The sequence below is a fragment of the Eleginops maclovinus genome, chromosome 16 (genome assembly GCF_036324505.1).
Source record: "Eleginops maclovinus isolate JMC-PN-2008 ecotype Puerto Natales chromosome 16, JC_Emac_rtc_rv5, whole genome shotgun sequence".
NCBI lineage: Eukaryota > Metazoa > Chordata > Actinopteri > Perciformes > Eleginopidae > Eleginops > Eleginops maclovinus.
The window spans coordinates 19,534,428-19,558,097 of NC_086364.1; the positions used below are offsets into that span (position 1 = coordinate 19,534,428).

General features: G+C 42.7%; 2 protein-coding genes across 2 annotated transcripts in view; both read left to right on the top strand.

Annotated features, from left to right (window-relative positions):
• The window catches only part of myo15aa (myosin XVAa), a 29,439-nt gene extending 13,603 nt beyond the window's left edge, over positions 1 to 15,836 (top strand). Inside the window, exons 29-64 of the mRNA XM_063904119.1 lie at positions 224 to 414; positions 892 to 964; positions 1,149 to 1,340; positions 1,584 to 1,684; positions 1,822 to 1,916; positions 3,405 to 3,540; positions 5,511 to 5,575; positions 6,047 to 6,169; positions 6,429 to 6,483; positions 6,678 to 6,825; positions 7,020 to 7,113; positions 7,264 to 7,384; positions 7,547 to 7,662; positions 7,778 to 7,837; positions 8,148 to 8,223; positions 8,347 to 8,462; positions 8,589 to 8,707; positions 8,992 to 9,133; positions 9,363 to 9,474; positions 9,635 to 9,709; positions 10,419 to 10,621; positions 10,992 to 11,116; positions 11,643 to 11,706; positions 11,835 to 11,907; positions 12,067 to 12,140; positions 12,303 to 12,385; positions 12,470 to 12,600; positions 12,700 to 12,794; positions 12,981 to 13,058; positions 13,344 to 13,440; positions 13,521 to 13,681; positions 14,212 to 14,345; positions 14,527 to 14,660; positions 14,853 to 14,986; positions 15,344 to 15,484; positions 15,705 to 15,836. Coding sequence (XP_063760189.1) covers positions 224 to 414; positions 892 to 964; positions 1,149 to 1,340; positions 1,584 to 1,684; positions 1,822 to 1,916; positions 3,405 to 3,540; positions 5,511 to 5,575; positions 6,047 to 6,169; positions 6,429 to 6,483; positions 6,678 to 6,825; positions 7,020 to 7,113; positions 7,264 to 7,384; positions 7,547 to 7,662; positions 7,778 to 7,837; positions 8,148 to 8,223; positions 8,347 to 8,462; positions 8,589 to 8,707; positions 8,992 to 9,133; positions 9,363 to 9,474; positions 9,635 to 9,709; positions 10,419 to 10,621; positions 10,992 to 11,116; positions 11,643 to 11,706; positions 11,835 to 11,907; positions 12,067 to 12,140; positions 12,303 to 12,385; positions 12,470 to 12,600; positions 12,700 to 12,794; positions 12,981 to 13,058; positions 13,344 to 13,440; positions 13,521 to 13,681; positions 14,212 to 14,345; positions 14,527 to 14,660; positions 14,853 to 14,986; positions 15,344 to 15,484; positions 15,705 to 15,806 — 4,039 coding nt within the window. The 3' untranslated portion in view covers positions 15,807 to 15,836. The remainder of the gene's footprint in view (positions 1 to 223; positions 415 to 891; positions 965 to 1,148; positions 1,341 to 1,583; positions 1,685 to 1,821; positions 1,917 to 3,404; positions 3,541 to 5,510; positions 5,576 to 6,046; positions 6,170 to 6,428; positions 6,484 to 6,677; positions 6,826 to 7,019; positions 7,114 to 7,263; positions 7,385 to 7,546; positions 7,663 to 7,777; positions 7,838 to 8,147; positions 8,224 to 8,346; positions 8,463 to 8,588; positions 8,708 to 8,991; positions 9,134 to 9,362; positions 9,475 to 9,634; positions 9,710 to 10,418; positions 10,622 to 10,991; positions 11,117 to 11,642; positions 11,707 to 11,834; positions 11,908 to 12,066; positions 12,141 to 12,302; positions 12,386 to 12,469; positions 12,601 to 12,699; positions 12,795 to 12,980; positions 13,059 to 13,343; positions 13,441 to 13,520; positions 13,682 to 14,211; positions 14,346 to 14,526; positions 14,661 to 14,852; positions 14,987 to 15,343; positions 15,485 to 15,704) is intronic.
• Positions 15,837 to 17,146: 1,310 nt separating this feature from the next.
• llgl1 (LLGL scribble cell polarity complex component 1) overlaps positions 17,147 to 23,670 on the top strand; it is a 39,991-nt gene continuing 33,467 nt past the window's right edge. The window contains exons 1-2 of the mRNA XM_063904516.1: positions 17,147 to 17,414; positions 20,540 to 20,637. Of these exons, the coding sequence (XP_063760586.1) occupies positions 17,334 to 17,414; positions 20,540 to 20,637 (179 nt within the window). The 5' untranslated portion in view covers positions 17,147 to 17,333. The remainder of the gene's footprint in view (positions 17,415 to 20,539; positions 20,638 to 23,670) is intronic.

A 23,670-nucleotide genomic window follows, 5' to 3' on the forward strand; every position in this document is an offset into this window, starting at 1 on the left:
CAAATAAGTAGATGCAGGTAGCACATAATTAAATTAAAGGAGATTTAATTAACTCTGAAATTTGACATTGTTTATTTAACTTTACTTTGTTTTAAATTTCTAAATCTATAAAAAATATTTTAATATTGATGGTTAATTCTAAATTTGAGTAAACCATGTTTTTAAGAGCATAACAACGTTCTTTCAATAAAGGCTTTGACCTCAGGTGACCTTTCGTCTGCAGGTTTGTATCTGACCACGCCCCCGCTGGTTGCCAGGCACTGCTGCAGCACAGACTCATCCAAGCCAATCAGAAGACACAGCTAGGTTCTGGCTCCACCCCCGAGACTGCACGGACCTATCCGCTTTCGCTTCTGGAGTGGACGGCCAATAGGAAGAAGGCTAACATGGTGTTGCACGTGCACTGCTTTGACGGTGAGATTCTTCCCGCCTATTTTAAACATAACGTCACTTAGCTTCCTAGCAATGCTACAATCAATGGGCAACAACCACACAATATTCACAAAATGTACCACTTTTAATTTTTCTTTTACTTTCTGTTGTTTAAAAATGTTGATTTTAAAAATAGCACAGAAAAAACATTTGACTTCATACTAATTATCAAGTGAGCAGTCTATCCTAACTGTATAGTAAAGGAGCACACACATGAAATCCAGTGTGTGGCACAGACTGCTGGCATCACTTTAATGGAGTGGGATCCATTACAGCCCCCGATCATTGATAATTCATTACCAGGGAGGATCAGGTGATGGAACTACTATACCGGGCTCTCAGGCCTCTAAATGGATCAATTTACTGTATTTTGCTTTGGTGTTACTCCAATCTGACTGATTTAAAAAGCCCAGTGGAAGGGGACCGTTAAAGGAACTTTTTTGTTTATTTTCCCCACAGGAGGATCATTCTTGTGTCCGGTCCATTCCTGGACCAGTGGGGAGGAATTAGCGGGGGACATTCTGCGGCACAGGTGCTTAGACCTCGTATTTGAAGTGGAAACAGACAACCTTAATTTCCTCATCAACCCACAAGTGTTTCTTGAGTTTTTTGTCTCATAGGGAACAATTGCAACATGGAGAACAACAGTTGTCCATTGTCACCTACAAGACACGAGACAATGAATTTATTTAAGGCATTCATTTCATTTTCTCCAGGGGGGTGTCGGACTGGTGGAGGGGGAGTTCAGTCCTGATGAAGGAGCACGGCCAGTGGGTGGAGTTAGCGGGTCACGACTATGTGATGGACCTGATTTCAGACCTGGAGCTTCCCCCGGACTTCCCAAAGCAGAAGAGCTACTTCGTGATCAGCAGCGACGACCCGGCCAGAGTCAGAGCCAACGCCAGCCTGTCAGTACACAAAAAAAAACGCACATATACAAATACATATAAGTATTTGAACTGCAGTTATTTACAGCAAAGACATGAATGAACCTTGTATTCATTTAGTTTCCCGCCATTCTCTCCTCTCCTCTCCTCTCCTCTCCTCTCGTATCCTCTCCTCTCCTCTCCGCTCCTCTCCTCTCCTCTCCTCTCCTCTCCTCTCCGCTCCTCTCCTCTCCTCTCCTCTCCTCTCCTCTCCTCTCCCCTCAGTGCTCTGTTTGGCAGTGGCTTTGATTCTGACGAGGATCTTCCTCACCGTATGAGCAGACCAGCGTACAGTCTGCCTGACTCTGACGGTTACTACAGCCATGGTACACTCACACAAATACACCTTATACTTTATGCATACTTCAATAAGCATACACACAGAGGTATCACGTGTTTACATCTATTACATTTGAAGACAAATTGGATGTTGAAAGCTGCTCTGCTGTGTGTCTGTGTTCAGTAGAGTCAGATGCTTTCAGTGACGGTCAGACTCAGAGAGGGATGGACCGGTACCTGGACAGCCTGTTCGACCCGGTGTTGTCAGACAGCAGCATGGTGAGTACTGACCCTCTGCTTTGGAAGTACAAAATCATCTTGGCCTTTAATTCTCATACTTCCATTATTTTTCGATCAGATAATAGGGATGGCTGTCTTGATAAAGAATCAAATGAAAATTGATTTAAACTAGGTGTTTGTGCGTTGAAAACACCCAGCAAATTTCCATTTTGTGAGCAAGTCATTTCAGAACATCACTTTAATGTCTGGTAAAATCTGATGTACATATTTTATAGGCAATAATAGATAAATTGCGGGGGGAAAAACAGATTACATGAAGGAATCTCTCATTCACTGCAGATTAGAAAAGGATAAGAGCGTCACGTCACGCTCCTCCACCTGATCTGCAGTGTGAATGGAGGGAGTGTTGATGGATGCTGGGAACATGTGATCCACGGCTTCTGTTGTGTATGAATGGAGCAGACAGCAGGGCTGATTAGGTTACTGACTGACCCACCGTATACGACCGAACAGAAAAGCAGAAGTTGTGTTCAGCTCTGAGGATTACTGCCCTGTTACCTGCTTCACATCTGCTGTGTTCGGTAAAACAAAAAACTGGAGGAAACAGGAAGAAAGTGCAGGTATGTTAAGGGTGTAATTTAAGGCACTCAGTTGGATAAAAATAATAATAATATCCATAATTTGTATTCTTTTAAATAGTGGTTAAAATAGTATCCTTGAGACCCCATTTTTCCCATATTTATTTGGTTTTCTGTCAATCAAACCGTGTGGGTGGGAAAATGTCTCTTTTGGATTTGCTTTTGATAAAGTTTAATCTAATGTATTGAGACTTTATTCTTTGACTTGTCCCTGCTCATGCTAACAGCATGCGGGTACAGCTGCAGCTTAAAATATTGAGTACTTCACCTTTTGAGCAGTAAAGCATTGAAGAAGTAGTTTTGTTGTGTTGAGACAGTGATTCAAAAAAGAATCTGAATCAGAAACTGTATTTATACGGTGGGAATTGCTTTGAGACAGTTGCTCCATTGTAGTATTAAATATAAGTGCATAAATGTGTAAAAATGTGCACATTGTACCACAATATATAACATGTATATTGCATACTGAATTTCCCAGTTATGTTGATGATTTTTTGCCACTTTTTTACATATTAAGTATATTTTAAAAGCTCTCTATAAAACAAAATGTATTACTACTACTTTTGAGCCTCTCCTCCAGTATGTACGGTACTTCCTGCAGAGTATTCAGTTCCTGCAGCTCTCCTGACTCTCTCACAGAGGGCCTGAACCAACCAATACAACACACTCACCTCTCTCTTTTACACACACACACACACACACACACACACACACACACACACACACACACTAGGCTAGCATACACACACATCGACACACACAAACTAACCCCAGCGGGCCGAGACAGCTGCAGAAAAAGCTGAACTTGGGCAATCACTGCAGATTTTGGATCAATGTTTCCTCTTAGCCTCCATCAGTCCTTTTCCAGCTGCTTCTCTCTGGTTCCCAGGACATGGATAAGTCTGGAAATTTTTCAGCGAGGATGAAGGGAGGAGGAGGTATCGGCATCCCAGGAGGGGGAAGAGGAGAGGGGGAGACTCAGGCAACCCCCAGTCGGCCTTACCCACCAGGAATACACCCCGGAGGTAAAACACTCAAGTTGGAGTGTGGGTTTCCTGCTAGTTACGTCTACTATTTTTCCAGGTTTCCAGGTTTGGTTCCGTATTTAGTTACAGACTGGCTCTTTACATTTTTCTTATGGTCCATTATTTCATTTCTCACCCTTCTTTTGTCCTGTTCCTGAAGCCTCTCTCAACACCAACATCAATTATTCATCTTGTTTTAAGATGTTTCTAAATCCTCAGCATTAGTCTCAGGTTCATGAATACTTAAAAGTTCCCCGATAAATGGAAACACTGCCAAGATTTCAATGTTTTTAACCCTTATTTCACCAGAAAATTACACAAAAAAACACAGCAACACATACATGTAAAAAAATAAAATAAATAAATGAACAGATTATTTAATTCAGTTTATTGTTTAAAATGTTTTCATTGAGACGAAGAAATGAAAGGTGACTCAATGCTCCTTTCCATTTAAGTGAAAGAATGATTAAATTATGTAAATGTTCATTCACAGATTTGATGTTGATGTTATAAAAGATACAACAATAATAAAAAATAAGCAAATCAAATATGGAAACAACGTTTAAAATCAGTTCATACATATTTACAAAGATATATAAATGTGTGTATACTTAATTATAGAGACATTGAATACACCTAAATGGTTTAATGTGGTGTAACAAACATTGTAATTGTTATCGTCATTATTCCCAGGTTGTTTGAGGGTGAGGGCTCAGTGACACAGAACCGGTTCAGGTGTAAAGTTCACCAGCGGTAACCGTTAGTCGTTTAGCTGTAATGAGCAGTCTGACCTCATGGATAATGCAGAGACAGCCATTCACTGTAACCACAGCTGACTCCTGTACTCTCTGTAGGCCTCCGTCATTCCCATTCTCTCTCTGTCGCTGCACATCAAACACACACACACACACACACACACACACAAACACACACACACTCACACAGGGAGGAGTGGGTGGGAGTTGGTAAAAAAATAAAAAAAATATGGAAGGACTCTTAAGGTCTTAATTGAACATTGCATGGTGATATTGACCAGGTTAATAACTGTTAAGCTGGTCCGATTGTTCCCTCGATGAACTTAGCAATGAGTTTGGGGAAAAACGAGGCCTATAAGCAACACTTTTCCCTAACCCTAACCCTGTTCCCTGAACCTGTCGCTCCTCAAGCTGTGCCAGTGCTACCAGTCGCAGGAGGAATGATGCCCCCCATCCCTGCCATGCCAATCCCCTCCCACCACCATCACCACGAGCAACACCAACAACAGCAGCAGCAGCAGCAGCAGCCTCCACCACAACAACCACCCCAACAACAGCAACAACAACAACAACAACAGTTCCACCAATACAACCGTCCCCAACACCCCTACGACCCACAGACTTCCTCCACCATCCCTCCCGCCTCCCGTGTAGCCCCCACCCCATCAGCCTCTCGCGCTCGCACTGCCACCCCCGCTGCCGACTCAGATAATGTGGCCTCCCATTTCTCTGCCGCCCCCGGGGTGCCCTCGCTCCCCGCCACGCCCGTGGTTCCAGGCTTATCTGTGATGACAGGTGTGCCAGGTACAGCATGTTTGGCCTGAAGCGTGTGGGCGTGGTGGAGTTACAATTCAGTCTGTGTTGGATTAGAAATATATTTCTGCAAGTTCCTCTGTGTGTTTTGGTTGAAGTGGAGGAGTCTACTGGGTATTTTGCAGTGAACTTCTCTGAAGCGTTGACTTTCATTAAATGTATTATGTCAACAAATGTCCCATAACTGTATGAGGTTAGTTGAAAGCAATAATATTAAGTACGAATATTAGTTCAACTTAATATTATTGCTTTCAACTAACCTCATACAGTTAGGGGACATTTGTTGAAATAATACAGTTGATTAAAGTCAACGCTTCAGCTTTTTCAGTGTGTGTGCTTCTGCTGTTTTTCTCAAACAAAATCATCTTTACTAAAGCGGTGTTTGATTTGACTTTTCTCTAGGATCGGAGCACACGGTACTGACCCAACAGCAACAGGCCATCATCAACCAGCAGGCTATCATTCTGGTTAGTCACATATCCTCCTTCTGATACTTCTGTTGGTGTGTTTGTCTGAGTAACATGGAAAATACATGGTTACACTCGGTGCTCTACCAAAAGTTTAACTCATATCTTTGATATCCAAACTCTAAATCAACATCTTTATGTTGCAGTGATTCTTTTTCTTTTGCAGATTTATTTAACTTGTTTAAACATGGTATTTCTGCACAGTTGCAGATAAAGATTACGCTATTATTATCAGTATTATACTCTGTTAAACAATGGCGGCTGACTGGGATTGTTTGAGTTGTGTAGATATTTTTAAACGAGAGCTGAAAACAATTTTATTTAGATGAACTTTTTATTAGCGACATCCCCTTTTAATTGGGTCTTTTAATCTTAATTAATTATTTATTTCATATTGTTTTATTTATTTTATAGCTGTCATAGGTTTTTATTATATTTATTTATATAAGAAATACTTCATGCATGTTGCAGGCCCAGCAGATGACCATGCAGGCCATAGCGATCCAGCAGCAGATGTTGTCCGCCTTCCCCCCTGCTGCCCCGGCGCCACAGTCACCGCCCTCTCAGTATCACATGGCACAATACTCCAGTCCTGTGAGAATCCACACATTTCTGATTTGCCTGTTGTGTCTGTGCACTGAAAAACCTTAGACGTTAACTTTATTGTAAATGATGTCAACAGATTACACGTAACTGGTTAGGTACTGTAAGTTGAAAGCAATAATATTAAGTTTAAATTGGTTAAACCTTATATTATTGCTTTCAAATAACCTAATACAGTTATGTGAAATGTGTGTAAACAGTCTGTCTTGCATAAAAAATACTCGACGGTATAACTTGTGTTCTCCTGCAGACCAATGAGAGGGAGGAGTCGCCGTACAAGCCTGCTGCTGTTCAGCGCAAAATGAGTACGTTTTACTAAATGGACACTCAAATGGATTTGCTGTGTGGTTAATGCCATTACCAGTGAAGCTTCAGGAGGCCCCATGCTTTCTTTTGAAGAGGAGTTTGATAGCTGAAGGCTCACTCTGCCCCTCGGAGAAGCTTTGACATAATTCTATATTTCAGTGAGTGCTCGATCTAATAGAAAGTGACATTCCAGGTCCGACCCGCGGCCCCCCTCCTGAGGACGTGGTACGATCCAGTAGCAGTAACACGGAGCGCATCGATCCCAGCCACAACATCAAAGACATCATCAAGCAGCACCAGCCCGCGGACACGACCACTTCTGCTGGACCCGCCCCATCAAGGTAACACACTCATCAACTCTAAACACACGTATTTAAATATGAATATTAATTAAGGGGGTTTTGCATTATGTTATTGTTATGTTATTGTGTGTGTGTGTGTGTGTGTGTGTGTGTGTGTGTGTGTGTGTGTGTGTGTGTGTGTGTGTGTGTGTGTGTGTGTGTGTGTGTGTGTGTGTGTGTGTGTGTGTGTGCAGGAAAGGTGATGGAAAGGCGTTTGGGAAGAAGCCCGACCCACATGATGAAGCTATGGAAATCCTTAAAGATCAGATGGCAAACCCCCCACAACCGGTAATCTAACTCAACACACACACACACACACACACACACACACACACACACACACACACACACACACACACACACACACACACACACACACACACACACACACACACACACACACACATAATAATATCTAACCTTTCTTTTATGTCTCAGACTCAAAGGAAGCCTCAGTCCTCAATACGCAAAGAAGATGGAGGAGTTAAGGTTACCAAGGCGACCAAGTCTCGCCCCACTGGGCCGACTAGCTCCAGCATAAGCCCCGCCCCCCCTCCAGGTACACTTTTTACACACTAACATGACAGAATGACAGAGAGTTCTTCACAACTCTTACACCTGCATGTGAATGGACTGTATTAGAAGTCAAAAGTGTGAGTGTGTGTGTGTGTGTGTGTGTGTGCGTGCGTGCGTGTGTGCGTGTGTGTGCGTGTGTTTCCAGTCTCTAGAGAGCTGCCAGTAGAGCAGGAGATCATTCAGACTCAACTCCACAGTAGGAGCAGTGAGGAATATTACACCTACTCCAACGTCCCCTGGAAACTCTACATGAGGAAAGAGGTGAGTTTCTGCAAACACTGAGTCAGTGGAGCCAGACAGTGAAATTGAATATCTAATTTCCCTTATAAAATGCTTTGATATCATCAAATATACCATTATTTGTGTCTGTTTACAGGTTTTCTATCCTAAAGAGACGTTCAACAGTCCGCTGATTCTTGACCTGCTCTTCAGACAGGTTGATTTGTGTATTCCTTATTACTTATTCCTCCATGTATTGTGCATTAAGTTCAGTTATTGTTTCATGGTAAAATAAGTCAAGTTTAGTTTTGATTTATTAAGGTCCACGGAGGAAAATTGTCGTCTTCTAAGCCCCATTTGTAAGGATATCTCCCATAACATCCAGCCACAGATTATAGAAGCAGACAGTAGAGCATTTTAAAAAATATTTATTTTGTATTTTTTTGCTTTAATTCTAAGCCTTGTTCACCGCAGGATAACATTATCAGAAACATGATTTCCACCTCATTCCTAAATGTGATCTTCAGGTCGTACACGACACTTTCTCTGAGGCCTGCATCCGTATCAGCCAGGAGGAGAGACAGAAGATGAGAGCTCTATTCGGTATGAAAACACACAAACAGTTAAATCTACTCATCCGTTCTCGTTATTTATAGCATATGCAATTCTTTTAAACAACACAACAGATAATATACATTAACTAACCCGTCTTTGTGTGTCTGACAGCTGAAAACAAGGTGGAGCAAGTGTCAGGAACACACGATGAGACGGTGAAGAAGAAATGTGTCACCGTGGCCAGGGACTCATGGGAGATTTACTTCTCCCGCCTCTTCCCAGCCTCTGTGAGTTCTTGTTTCTTCTTAGCGTTTGAAAATGATGGCGTATTTATTCATTATGTGTGCAAGTACTCAGGTTTTTTCTGTGTGCACGGGTGTGTGTGTGTGTGTGTGTGTGTGTGTGTTTTCCAGGGCAGTGTGGGGACAGGGGTGCAGGTGCTGTCTGTGTCTCATAAAGGCATCAAGCTTCTGAAGATGGTGAGGAACAGCTCTTCTGCTCCAGACTACTTCAGAGTGCTGAGGCCTTACAGGTGAGCCTCAGTCAATGACCAAACACATGGACAGAGTGTGTGTGTGTGTGTGTATGTGTGTGTGTGTGTGTGTGTGTGTGTGTGTGTGTGTGTGTGTGTGTGTGTGTGTGTGTGTGTGTGTGTGTGTGTGTGTGTGTGTGTGTGTGTGTGTGTGTGTGTGTGTGTGTAGTATAGAGGTGAGAATCTTTACTAAACTCTGTGTCGATCTGGCCCAATGCCGAATCTTCATTCACTGTAACTTTATGTCGACTTCCTGGTTTTTAAACTCATCACTTCCTGTGCAGCTACTCGGACATCCTGTTTGTGTCGATACCCTCCAAGAACATGCTGGAGTTCAACCTGAGCAACGAGAAGCTCATCCTTTTCTCCGCCAAGGCCCCGCAGGTCAAACACATGATCGACTACTTCCTCACGGAGCTCAAGAAGGTCAGAGGGTGTGTGTGTGTGTGTGTGTGTGTCAGTGTTTGTGTGTTTTGTGGGTTAGCATGAGATTTTGGTGTCATCTGTTAGAAGAAAAGTCGTACGACACATTGTAACACCAGCAAACACGAAAGCTATAAATTATTCGGAAACAGGGAAAGGGCTTACAGTACACCTTCTTCTGCGGATCACTTTTTGCATGAATGTCTGTGTCAACCTGTCCCCTCTCTGCCAGGACTCGGAGTACGTGGTGGCGGTGAGGAACTACATCACAGAGGACAGGACTCTGCTCAGCTTCCACAAAGGAGACATCATCAGAGTGCAGCACATGGACGGGCTGGAGGCCGGTGAGAGGCACACCCCCCCAAAATACTCCCCCTGACACTTTGATTTGTTTGTAGATCTGCTCTCTGCTTCTGTGAGACGCGTGTTCAGTATGTCTCTGCTTCCCTGTGCTTCACGCCATGTCTGTCTCGTGTCTATGTGCATATGTGTGTGTGTGTTCAGGCAAACACTACGGCTGCATAGTGCGGAAGAAGGTCCTGCTTCTGGAGGAGCTGAAGAGAGACACTCCTGAGTTTGGTGGGTTTGGCAGCCTGGTGTTGTGTGTCTGCTTGCTGTTTGGTTTAGTTTTTTTGGTAGAGCTTTAAACGTGCAATGTGTAATGCCTGGCCACATGCTCGAAAGAAAGAGGGCACAGTATTTCCACCACTTCTACTAAGTCCATACAGTCTGCATTTACAGTTATAATACATAATTATACATAAAAAAGTTTGCTTAAACTACTGCTCTCTTTCAATCGTTACCGGTATCTCCAGCCTTTAATTTCATTGAGCCATCTTTGGGTTCACTGTGCTTCTTATCGGGGGTTTCTACAGTGAATGTTTACATATTTAGTGTACTGAACTCAATTCAAACGAGCAGAAACAGGAAAATAGTTGCAGTGCTGGTTCTAAACTGTATGGAAGCAGCAACAGAACGTTTGCTAATCGTATTGGCAGTCAAAGCCCGGGATCAGACCCCCGGTTTGAGGGTTACTGACTGAATTTGAGTCGCTACAGCAGCTAACTGAGGGTCAGTCTTCCGGAGTTTCCTCAAGCTGTCCTTCTGGAAGGATGTTCTTCTTGCAGCAGAAGGATGAAACAAGTGTGTGTGTGTGTGTGTGTGTGTGTGTGTGTGTGTGTGTGTGTGTGTGTGTGTGTGTGTGTGTGTGTGTGTGTGTGTGTGTGTGTGTGTGTGTGTGTGTGTGTGTGTGTGTGTGTGTGTGTGTGTGTGTGTGTGTGTAATACAGGCTGGCGGTTCGGTGCTGTGTACGGAAAGTCTGGTGTGTTTCCGAGCGACTACGTCCGTCCTGTAGCTGCTCCGGACTTCCTGGTTCTCCCAGCTGAGCGCGTAGAGCCTCGGGACCGACAGGGGCGGGTCGCTGCGTCTGCTGCTATCGCCGTGGCGATGGGCTCAGCGGTGGCTGCCCATGAGCTCGACCTCTCCACTGAGGTGCAGGCCAGGGAGATGTTTTACTCACATTACGGCATTATTCTTTAAACAAAATGCAACACAAAGAAAATATGGGTGTAATAACAGTGTAATGTAGAGACATAACATATAACATTGAAAGTGATTGCCCAATTGACGGTTAATAAGTCCGAATTCTGGGTTTGGAGTCAGATTTCAGCATGAACAAAACCCCTATATTACGAGGCCAGCTGCTGTTTGTTCAGATATGATGAAATGCTTTGGTTTGCAGAAATGGAAATGTTTTCTAGATAATTACATGTTTGGTATTTCTTTAAGCGGCATTGCTGCTTAGCTTTTTATGTTTATGTGTGTGTGTGTGTGTGTGTGTGTGTGTGTGTGTGTGTGTCAGGTGGTTAATGAGATGTATGGGGACAGTGTGAGTGCGGAGCTGGACGATCTGCCTCTGCACGGCGGCCAGTACTACATGGCTGAGTTTGCTAAGAAGTACTTCAGAGAGGCGCAGAGGAACAAGAGGTCAGACACACACTGTAGCGGCTAGTTTTTCTCAAACCAAAAACAAAGTAAACTAAAAAAAAACTTGAAATGAAACTGCTGCCTAGACTACAGGCATTTTACACAGTCACAAAGTCTATTTTCCTGTCAAGAATATCTGTTTTTCAGTTAATTTTCTTAGGTTTTGATGTTGAAACAATACAAAGAACATTAGCTTCTACCTCCTCTCTTGCTTCGGTAAACAAAACGTATTCCTTTTCCACCAGTCCATCCTTCTTCCACCTTTGTAGCAACAAATACTCAAATCATCCAGGGTCTGATGCGGCCTTCAATCCAAAACATTGACAACTACTCAAATTAACTTAAATAATAACACTTCTTTAAGATAAGATGAATTGCCTCTGTAGAAAACAGCAGTGAAATAAGCATTAAACTGTTAAATAATACAACAAAAGGACAAAATAATATGACAAATGTGTCAGATTGTCTTCACCTTACTGCTAAGAACACGTACAGTTCATAATGGTTGAAAATATTTGTCCCACAGTGATCAGAAAGCCAAAAAGGGGAAGGAGGGCAGGGATCCTCATGACATGGTCAAATTCTCCAAGGTAAATCAACTAGGTTTGCTTCAAAGCACAATCATTCACAAATATGATTGTATACTCTCATATTTTATCTTAATTTTCAACAATATTGTGTTTCAACTACGGCACTGTTTTTTCTGCTTTGCGTTCAGTCTCCGATCCAGGAGTCTCTGATCGACTTCTCAGACAGTGGGATGAACAGAGTGGCTGTGGACATCTTCATAGGTGAGAGGACGTATCAATAATGTATGTAGGAAGTAGCAGAGGAAGGTAGATATTAATAGTTTGCTGTAATAGAGAAAAATTAAAGGTCTTCAGATCCAATAAACAGAAAATGTCTTCTGATTCCTAAAATATTTAATTTCCATGTTGATTAATTCCCAGCCATAATGAAGTTCATGGGAGACTTCCCACTGAAGGGTCAGACCGAGCAGGACCTGGCCACCTCTATACTGAAGGTACACACACACACACACACACACACACACACACACACACACACACACACACACACACACACACACACACACACACACACTCAGATGTTGAATGGCTTACATGTGGTGTATTTAAGTGAAATCGAAGATAAACATCAACATAATTTTCTTTCATGTATCCAGTTAAGTGCTGACCATGGCCTGATAAAGGATGAATCCTACTGTCAGGTGATGAAGCAAGTGACCTCCAACACCAGCTCCAAACCGTAAGACTTCTTCTACGTCTTACATCACGTGCGACGTGATGGCTTAATCTGAGCTTTAATTTGTAGTTGTGTGCCTTTGTGCAGGGACAGTTGTCAGAGAGGATGGCGGCTGCTGTACATCCTGACAGCTTTCTATCGCTGCTCTGACGTCATGAAGCCGTTTCTGCTGAAGTTCCTGCAGGATGCCTGTGAGAGCCCCGGGATGCAGTACCAAGGTAGACAATCCATTAATCCATCGACAAATCCTAAATCCATCACTACAAGTCTGAAGGTGTCCTTGGTTATCCATCAATCTGTTACTTTTTTGGACACAGGCATTGCCAAGGCGTGTGAGCAGAATCTAAGGAGGACCTTTCAATATGGCGGACGTATACAGTATCCGAACAGCATGGAACTCAAAGCCATGCTGGTAGGTCTCTAATCCAGCCATGAAGTCTTCTTAGTTTGTATATGTGGCTTGAACCATGAATATTTGGAAAGGGTTTTAAATGTTTTAGGATTGCGTAACTTCATCAACTATGTTCCAATAATCAAACTATAGAGGTATTACAGTATGAAATGATGTTCTCCTCTCTGATTGGTTGTTTGTTTGCAGGCTGGGCGGAGCTCCAAGAGACAGCTGTTCCTGTTGCCTGGCGGGATAGAAAGACACGTGAAAATCAAGACATGCTCTGTGAGTGGCACATACACACACACACAGACACACACACACACAGACAGACAGACAGACACACACACACACACACACACACACACACACACACACACACACACACACACACACACACACACACACACACACACACACACACACACACACACAATTGATATTCTGAAAAAATGTATTATCCTTCTGTGTAACATTTTTAGGCCTGACAGTTACATAACAAAACCAAGATGCTGCATATGTGCGTCAACATGACAGCAGCATTACTCGTGAATTATTTTCTTGCTTCAGGTTGCTTTGGATGTCATCGAGGAGCTTTGCTATGAGATGGGACTGCACAGGGTGGAGGCTCTGGATGAATATGCCATCTTTCTGGTCACACACAAAGGTAACAAGGATCTGAATGTCACAGTGAAGACCCACAATGCAAACACTCAATGATGATAACTCAGGTGTGTTTGTGAGTAGGTCAGAATGTGCGTCCCCTGAACAAGCGGGAGTACATCCTGGACATCGCCACAGAGGCCGAGCCGGTGGACGCCAGCTACAGTCTGTGGTTCAGGAGAGTCATATGGAGCCTGGCTCTCAAACTGGACAACGAACTCTACGTCACCATGCACTATAACCAGGTAGAGGGCTACTGTAAGAGAGGTTACAGGGAGTATTAGGGTCACATTAACAATGACAAATGTGGATGCTTTCTGAGATCATAGTTAAAAAAAGCTATACACAGCAAGTAGTGGCGTATGAATTGTGAAATTCCTCTAAATATTACATCCTTCCCCTGCCTTTTATCTGCTGGCTCCTCATAAAATCACTTATCTGCTACCTTCATGATTTATTCAACTTTACGTTATTAACTACAATATCCCTAATATGCCGTTGTATTTCAGGAAGTTTGTCTCACTCACTGCGATAGAGTAGATATTACACCTATGGTCCCCATTGTCGTATTTCTTCCCCATGTTCTCGCCATAAACCATAAGAATTACAAGAGCCTCCTCCCTGTGTGGATCGTCTGACCATCCGCTAACATCATTTGTAGCTTTCCAATTGGTGTGACAGCAGTTCAGTCTGACAAGGAAGATGTATCAGGATTTCCGATTACAAAACACGCAGTGACCTACAGAAAAATAAACAACCTGTCACTCTCTTCTAGGTGTTGCCAGACTACCTGAAGGCCTTGCTTAGCGTCGTTCCTCAGGCGAAGGCGAGCGACCAGCATCTGCAGCAGATCGCCAGACTGTCTGCCCTCCAGCACCGTGCCAAGGACACCGTCTACCTGCCCACCTTGTAAAGGAGACACACACACACACACACAATTCCTTTTTACCTTCACTATCGGTGTCATGAGCTTTCCAGTCAGTTTGACCAGGCTGGACCTCTATACGTTTACACTTTTACACATGTATTAAATACAACCTTTACCACTGCCTCTGAGTTATGGCTGGTGTGTTTGTTTGTGTGTTTTCAGGCGTGACGTGCAGGAGTGTGTCCCTCCACAGTTCTACAGCAAACAGGGCTCCCAGCACTGGCTGAACATGACGACTCAGCACATGCAGCAGGTGCAGCCCTTAAACCCAAACCAGGCTCGAGCCCAGTTCCTCGGTAAGACACTTAATATCTGGTATCTGATTCTGATTGATCATCAATTCCACACAAATAACTGCTTTAATTTATATCTAGGATCTATCTGATAAAAGCCTTTGCCAGACAAAAAGGCAAATATGTGAATGAGAGTTGCATTGGATAGTAATGTTTGAATATAAAAAATATTACCCTTTCCTTTTTTCTGCCCAGGTCTGGTCAGTGCCTTCCCGATGTTCGGCTCCTCCTTCTTTTACATCCAGAGCTGCAGCTCCGCCTCCATCAGCGCACCGTGCATCCTGGCCGTGAATCTGAACGGACTGCACTTTCTCAACAAGGACACTCATGTATGTCACCGTCAGACTCTAACCATCCACTCAGACACAGCAATCCAGCTTGTGCAATGTTGCATGCTTCACATTCCAGGAACAGCTGGAAAAATATGGTGCTGGCAGCTGAGTGTCTGTAATACTTACACACTTATTTACCCTGTCTCTATTACATTAACCCTATAACCCCTCTAAAACAAAGCAGTAGCTCCCCCTGTTGGTAATTGTGTTTACTTCTGCTTGTTATAGCAAATCTTATATTCTGTGTTTTGACTTGAAATACCTGTGCATATCTCTCTGTATATGTGTGTTAATGTTTAATGGCTGTTAGTGTGTGTATATATTTGGTTTGTGTGTGTATTTGTGTTAAATTAGGAGGCCATGGTGCGTTTCCCTCTGAAGGAAGTCCAGTCCACTCGCACTCAGAGACCAACTTCGGGCTCCAGCTACCCGTACGTGGAGATCATGATAGGAGACCTGCTCAACCAGCGCATCACACAGCTACAGCTGGAGCAGGTGTGTGTATGTGTGTGTGTGTGTGTGTGTGACCAAATATATATTTGTGAGACAGACAGAGGAAGTCGGTACAAAGAGGGGCTGTTACAATTTCTATATGCAATGTGTTTTAAGCATTTCACTCGCCTTGAATACAACTTTTTTCTGTGTGTGTGTGTGTGTGTGTGTGTGTGTGTGTGTGTGTGTGTGTGTGTGTGTGTGTGTGTGTGTGTTTTTTCAGGGCCTGGAGCTGTGCAGAGTCATCGCCATGCACATGGAGAACATGTTATCAGTCAGAGAAAAGAGACTCACTTTGCCACCAAGTGAAATTACTCTGCTGTAACACAAACAAGCAAACACACATGCACACACACACACACACACACACACACACACACACACACACACACACACACACACACACACACACACGCACTCAACCACATAGAAATCCCACCTCAATCTACCTCTATGTTATGGCGTTGATGCTGCAACCAAAGATTTTCATCTACATTAATCTATACAATATAGCAAAATCAAAACATCAACATCTGAATTTCCCAAAGCCAACGTTTTTATGTTCAAATGGCTTTTTAAAATATGTATATTTGAGAAGCCAGATCAAGTGAATTTTGGGATATTTTGCTTTAAAAACAGATCTAAATGATTACACCCACAGCAATTAAATGAATTATAAAATATATTTCCAGTGTAAGTACAGATCCATGTGATAAAGAGTGAGACTTTGAAATATCTTTACAAACCGAACTCAAGAATGTTTTTAGTTCGACACTTTTAGCCAAAACTGTTTAAAATGTGTCTGCCATGGCTGCTTTAAAGGAGATTAGCACAAAGGGACACCTGCTTGGGTTGGCTCTCTACAAAGAAGCTGAAGTGTGTAGCAAACCTTTCAACCGTTTCCTATTTGTTCATCAAGAAGATATTTTATTTTTGATAAAGATGCATTTGAAATGGAAAGCAAGAGAAGGCAGCCCCAAATTTAATTTTCTTCCCTGTCATGAAATCAAGAGAAAGACATGACCAGAGAGACATTACGGCACACAGTTAAAAGCCACATCACTGAACTCCTTGCACTATTTAATTTGATTATTTATACAATGTATATATGTCTTGTAAATAGCTGTTGTACATAAGGAATGCATAGGAATAATGTTGTACATTAAAAGTTTGTACCATAAATAATCTGGTGTGTGAATCTGGTTTATTATACAGGTATATTATCAATGGGAATGAGATAATTACATGCCAGTAAAAATACAAATATGGCCTTAATTTATTTCTGTATTTATTTATGGTTTCTGAGCTGAGCTGTGTGATTTCTCTGCACAGGTCTGGAATTTCTAAAGTGATTTACAAATAAAACTGTATGGTATTATATTATATAAACCAAGTCGTAAAATATAATTTGATAAACAGATAACTTGCGTCTTTAACTGAAACTAGTTTTTTACTGTGTGTTGGTTTCATTTTACGTAACGCTTTCCCCGTTCAAGTCATCATAATGACAGATGTATTTGGAACGTGTATCCGGTGCGCTCCGTGCTGCAAACCGAACGCCCCCTCTCTGCAGCCCCTGTCTCTGTGGGCGGTTTTTGAGTAAATTGCTCGCAGATTTCTTCACCCTCATTGGTTAACAACAACGGGGTCCGTGTGAACCGAGAAGAGGAGGGGGATGTGGTCAAAGGAGTGAGGAGGGAGGAGAGAGAGCCGCAGCAGCAGCAGCAGCAGCAGCAGCAGCAGCCCCGCTTTCAGCCTGCTGCATGGGGCTAGTCGGTTAGCTTAGCACCGCCTCTCCTGAACACCGGGTTTGTTACCTCCGTGTTTTGCTCTCCGCAGCTCCGGCTTCAAGATGATGAAGTTTCGGTTCCGTCGGCAGGGCACCGACCCTCAGAGAGAGAAGATTAAACAGGAGCTGTTCGCCTTCAACAAGGTAAAGTAACGGGACGGTGGAGAGAGGGAGGGAGGGAGAGGGTTTCCTCCTCTCCTCTTCTGCTGCTCCCCAAAACTATATCTCTTAACGGGACCTGGTTTTCTATCTGGAGCACTATTTGCATTCTCTGTCTGTTTGCAGCTTGAGCAGGAAAACTGTTTTTTAGTGCAGGCTGGACTTGCTTTGTTGATGTGTGTGTGTGTGTGTGTGTGTGTGTGTGTGTGTGTGTGTGTGTGTGTGTGTGTGTGTGTGTGTGTGTGTGTGTGTGTGTGTGTGTGTGTGTGTGTGTGTGTGTGTGTGTGTGTGTGTGTGTGTGTGTGTGTGTGTGTGTGTGTGTGTGTGTGGGGTTCAGTTGTTTTCAAAGCGTGTTAATTGGCTTTCACCCAAGCGAGGCCCGCGTTCAAAGTGAGCAGCAGCAAGAAACTTATCTCTGCAGACCCTAGCATTACTGTAATTAACCACCACACACTGACAGCCATAGTTGTGTCATTTATAGTGAAGACATGTCTCCACCACTTTTAGAAATGGCTGATTTTGTCCCTATTGCTGTTTCAAAGCATGACTTGTTAAATCTGTTTCGAGAAATGGCTTGCACTGAGAAATTAAGCTTCCATAAAAGTTATTTACACCATAAAGAACAGATAAAAGGCAGTGTAAATCTAGAATATATCCCTGTGCATTGTCATATGCTGCTAGCTTATCATGCACTGATCAGACATGTCAGAAAAATCTTCTTGTTTATCCCCTCATTTTCTACTAAAACCAAGACCCTTCGACAGGGCTCATCAGGCTTCACATTTCCAAGACTGTAGTTGTGTTGCAGCTGTTCAAGTTGTGTGTGTGTGTGTGGGACCTATTTCATTTGGATATTGTCCAACATGTCTGTCAGTGTGGTGACTGTCTGTATGTAAAAGCTTGCAGGAGTGGGTTTTCCTGGTGCTGACAGCTCCTCTTGTTTCAGTGTTTTAGGGTCTGTGGGTGAATCCATGTGTGTCAGATTTAATGCTACCCTCCCTGACGTCACATTCATAGGGATATCAACCAGCTTGTTTACGGTACTGTAAACCTCAGCTTCCGGAAGCCTGAGTTTACATGAGCAGGCTTAACTTCCTCCTCACTTGTCACTACTGCGATGCATTTATGAGCTCCACTCTCTGCATCATGTATGTTGTCCCCTTTTGCTTACCTGGTGGAAGCTTAAATATAGGTAAAAGTATATGGATTGTGTTTAAAATATTCACTTAAGGGTCTTCACTTTCAACACCATTGTGCAAAGAGCAGAGGCTAGGTAACCAAAGTAAACATACATCTTGCACAAGTTTAAATCAAAAGTACAGGCCCTTAAATTTACTCAGTGTTTAAAAGCTAGTTATCTGAAAGACGTTACTCCATGCCTTGTTCCAAGAGGCTGTTTCCATCCGTCCAAAGCTTGCTGTAGATCTCGTCATATCGATCAAATTTGAAGACTATTTACTTTACATTATTCTCACTTAAAGTCAAATAAAAGGCAATATAGCATCTAAAATGAACTAACCAATATGCATATGAGTTTAACTTTAAAGTTCTGTCCTTAATTTCCCATCCATTAAGTTTGAAATAGCTTTTTGTGTTGGGAAGATGCAATGCATGCATAAAATAATCCATAGTTTCTCCACTGAATGCGGATATTTGGTATAAGTGGAAAGTTTGTTGTGTTTTTAAATCTGTTTTTATCTCCCACCTCGTTGCTGTGGCCTTGAACTCGGGTAAGGTGAGGTCGCTGTCTGTCTGCACAGTGTGTCTCACCCACAAAGTGGAGCAGAGTGTGCCAGAGACGGGTTGTGCAAACTTTTTGATGTCGAAAGCCTGAATTTGTCACGCACGGACAAAATGAACCCCATTATCCAAAATGATTAGGCCTGCAAATCTTAAACGATCGATAAATATGTGATTTTTCAGGATCTACGAGCATTAGTATAATTGTGCCGCCTGGATGCATTTGTCTCAAAAAGAGGAACTAAAACACAGATGTTGAACATTTATAGAAGTGAAGAGAGCCCCGATGCGTATGCTTACTCTCATTGCTTTCTCGAATATTCCTCTGATCCTGTCTCCATTTCCAACATTTAAATGAATCATTGACATTACTTATTTTGTCAGCCAAACACCCCAGACCCCTAAGACTTCAATCACAATAACCACTGAGAAGAACAGCACACTGTTCCCCCATTTGAGAATTTACACAGGGACATTTATGGCTTTTTTCAAATCAAAAACGTCACTAAAAACAGTTTCTTATTTAGACAATGTCAGTGCCCAATATATCAAAACCTTTAGAGTTTTACGGTTGTGTTTCAAACTGAGTATATTGAATTTGGCTGAATGCTGCATTGTGTGTCTAGTCCTTGAACTGTGTGTTGCACTGTGACAACACACACACACACACACACACACACTTTTTAAAGGTTTGGCACCAGCTGCCAACACTATCACAGTGGTGGTCTCTCAACAGGAGTGTTACGTGTGTGTGTGTGTGTGTGTGTGTGTGTGTGTGTGTGTGTGTGTGTGTGTGTGTGTGTGTGTGTGTGTGTGTGTGTGTGTGTGTGTGTGTGTGTGTGTGTGTGTGTGTGTGTGTGTGTGTGTGTGTGTGTGTGTGTGTGTGTGTGTGTGTGTGTGTGTGTGTGTGTGTGTGTGTGTGTGTGTTCAGACCGGCACTTTAAAGAAGCAAAGAGTTAATGTTTCACCTCATCTCTGAGCTCCAAGCAAAATACCTCATTGCCACATTTCTCGGACACAGGGGTCCTCTGCGACACCACTTTTAAAGAGCCCCTTCACCTCTTTTAAAGTGGGTTAGGGTATCTCTCCGGTCTACAAAGTGCTGCTCTCTTTATCTGATGGTCTAAGTGATTTCCCAGCCTTCTCCTGACACAGGCCAAAGGAAAAGCTGTGAGTTTATGTTAATCCCATTTTACAAAGTCTGAAAAACAGTGTAAAATAAATGCTGCGCTCAGAGCTTTCCTTTAACTTTATTAAGGGCTCCTCCCTTTTAGACGCCTCCCTGACTGCACAGACAAATCTGAGCATTTTTATTGTCTCGTGTCATCTCTGCTAACATCTGTTTGTTTTTCCCACTCTTTCTCTTGTAGACTGTGGAGCATGGGTTTCCTCATCAGCCCAGTGCTTTGGCCTTTGACCCCAAACTGGAACTTATGGCCATCGGGACAAAGTCAGGAGCCATCAAAGTGTATCCTTTATTATCATGCAGCTCCTGCATCTAACAGGAGGGTTTTCTGGGCTGTCAGTCAAAGTAAGTCTGGTCGATATGTCGAGTTTTTTTTTTTAAATGACCAACTTTTCAATTGTTTTACTAATATGGCAGTTACATGGCATATAACCGACGCTTATGCCCGAAGTGACCTGCATACACTTTCATAAATTAGGGCAGCAGTTGAAGTTAAAGGGGCCCTCTGGTGCTCTTTGGGGTTCTCCCTTTCCTGTAGTGTGTTTACATAGGTTATTGTGCATGTAAATGGTCTGCAAAGACTAAAATCCCAAAGTTCTCTCGCTCACTCACACACACACACACACACACACACACACACACACACACACACACACACACACACACACACACACACACACACACACACACCAAATAGAAATATGAACCTGGAAATTAGCATAATATGACCCCTTTATTTGTCTGCCCCAAGGACACTTCCACATGTTGGGTGTCAGGAGCTTGGGATAAAACCACAGACCCTCTGATTTGATCTACACCCAGTTTACCCCCCTGACGTTCAATGCATAAAGGATTCTTAGTCTGAATCCTAAGAATTATTAATGTTGGATCAATTAATCAGCTGGCAGTCCAGGATCTCAAAGTGGTTACACTGAATTAATCAGGGCAAGCATGTCAGGAATGAGCCAGCACAGGAAATGAAATATGCTCCAATTTGACTTATGGAGGTTTATGTGTTGTCGAATAGTGAGCATGTATTGGGAACACTTGCCTCTTAAGACCTCTTAAGCACCTGAGGTAACCCCTGAGCTGTGGCTGGTACGGAAACTGATCTCCTTCCTTTTTTGTCAGTCAACATCCTTGAAGTGCCGCTCTGTTATCTGCACATCAGCTCTGCAGTGCAGATACTGTGGTGTGAGGGTAACAGAAGTCAGCGCTTCATGCATCAGCCGTACCTTTTTCATGTTCTTTAGTGTAAGATGTTGTAGGATGAAAACTTGTGACGCTTTCAAACACTGTCATTTAAATCCATGTCTGCACAAAGGGTCGACACTATTTATAGCTTTTTGACGCTTATTGAGTTATGAGTACAGATCTGCTGTTGGTTTTTGTTCCTCACATGATGCCTTGAGTGTTGAGGAAACATTGATCAAAAATCTGCAGCAGGGCTGTTTATATAACAGCAGTTCAGTGGAGCGTATGTGTGTGTGTGTGTGTGTGTGTGTTGTCTGTCTTTGAGGGGAGTTGCACTGTGTGCACGTCTTTACTGAAAAGCACTTAATTTCCTTCTAAAACGAGAGCATCAGGGAAAAGTTAAGTCACTTTTTTTTTTTACAATCTGGGCTTTGGTTTAATAGTTGGTTTGGTTTAATAAGGTCAGTTCTTCTTTGAGGTCATAGTAACATTTTCTCACACAAACTATATATCTTAGATTTTGTGGTTATTTTTTAGATAGGAGTCTTGCATGGGAAGCGGCATGAGTGAGTAACCAGACATTCCTTTTGATGTTTGTTCTGTTCATGACCTTTTAAGTGGAAACGATAAAGACCCCAAAACCAGTTGAATTTGAATTTAGGGTGTTTTCTCAAATCTTAATTTAAGGGTTTTTGTAAGACTTGACTCAATCGTGGATTTGTGACTAACAAGGATTAGGAGAACAAGTTCCCCAATGTGTTCCCCAGCACCTTTCCACCAAGTGGCATAAAAATCAGGCCATAGGATTTTCCATTATCCTGCTGTCAGACACCCAGACTGAGCTGAAAACATAACCTCCTGTGCGGACGTAATTAAAATGATTTCCCAAATTGTCCTTTTTTTAAACACCAATTACCTTTTTGCTGTATGACTCACAGTACGTTCTGAGGTAGTGTAAACACACAGCTTCTCTCTGCTGTTGACTTTTCAGTGTTACTCCTGCACAAAGGTTCAGATAACATGGTCAAAAAGGGGGGTTTGTTTACCACTTCATCCGACTGCTTGTGTTTTCCTGCCCTTACTGTACTCTGTTGTAAAACTCCCAACTCCTCCACATCACTTCAAATTTGTTTAGTGAGTAAAATGTTATTATATCCGACCGGACGGCTGGCCAGAGCTAGGAAAACGAGACCCATGCTTTGTCTCAATTTGTTTACTTCTCTACTTGTATTTGCTGTTTTGAGTGCATAAGTGTGTCCCGATTACGGAAAATAAACTATGAGTACACAGATGGTGCACATGCAAAAAGTTGAGTGTGAAATGATGGATACTTCTCGTCCTCAGCGATCACCATCTCTGATACGCAACAACACACAACTAGCCGTGATCACAGATGCTACAGTTATCACAGCACTAAACAAATGTTTTTTTTCACTATTAAAGTAATGTGCTACTATACTGGTGTCGAAACGAAGCCGGTGTTAATTGTATAGGGTTAATCGAGCTGTCTGTAATAATGTTGTACTGGAAAAAATAGTCGTTGCTAGATAGCAAGCTAGCAGCAGTGGTTGTCTCTTCTGGTAAGATTGTAGTATCCTTGTGCAATTTGAGACAACACTACCTGGCTGAAATTCACACGTTGCGCAAGTGTTTACAGTCTAGGACATGGGCGTGTACTCATGGGAAAATATCCAAATTAAGGCACAGCTCAAGACCCAGGAACAAAACAACAGATACTGTCATTACAGAACCTATTTGGCAGATGCTTTCCTCCTCAGAAGTAATTCCAGAATACTATAAAGGCATTTTTTGATCTTGTGGTCATCAGTGGGAATCCGACCCCCAACCCCCTGCAGTTTAATACTGCGTCTGTTTTTTGCAACACAGAATAAGAGAGGAGTAAAGCCGTGCTGGAAATGAGGTTTGGTTTGGCTCGTGAGATGCATTGCAGCAGCAGAGCCATAATTTAGCTCGTCAGTTGTGTCAGAAATTCCAGCAGCTCGGATCCTCACGCACTAGTGTCCACATGACACGACTCTCTGATGTGTTACTGATCCCGCTGTATCTTTTTATATGGCTGCCAACGGTCATTGCTTCCATGATGTTTTTTGTAGTTTAAAG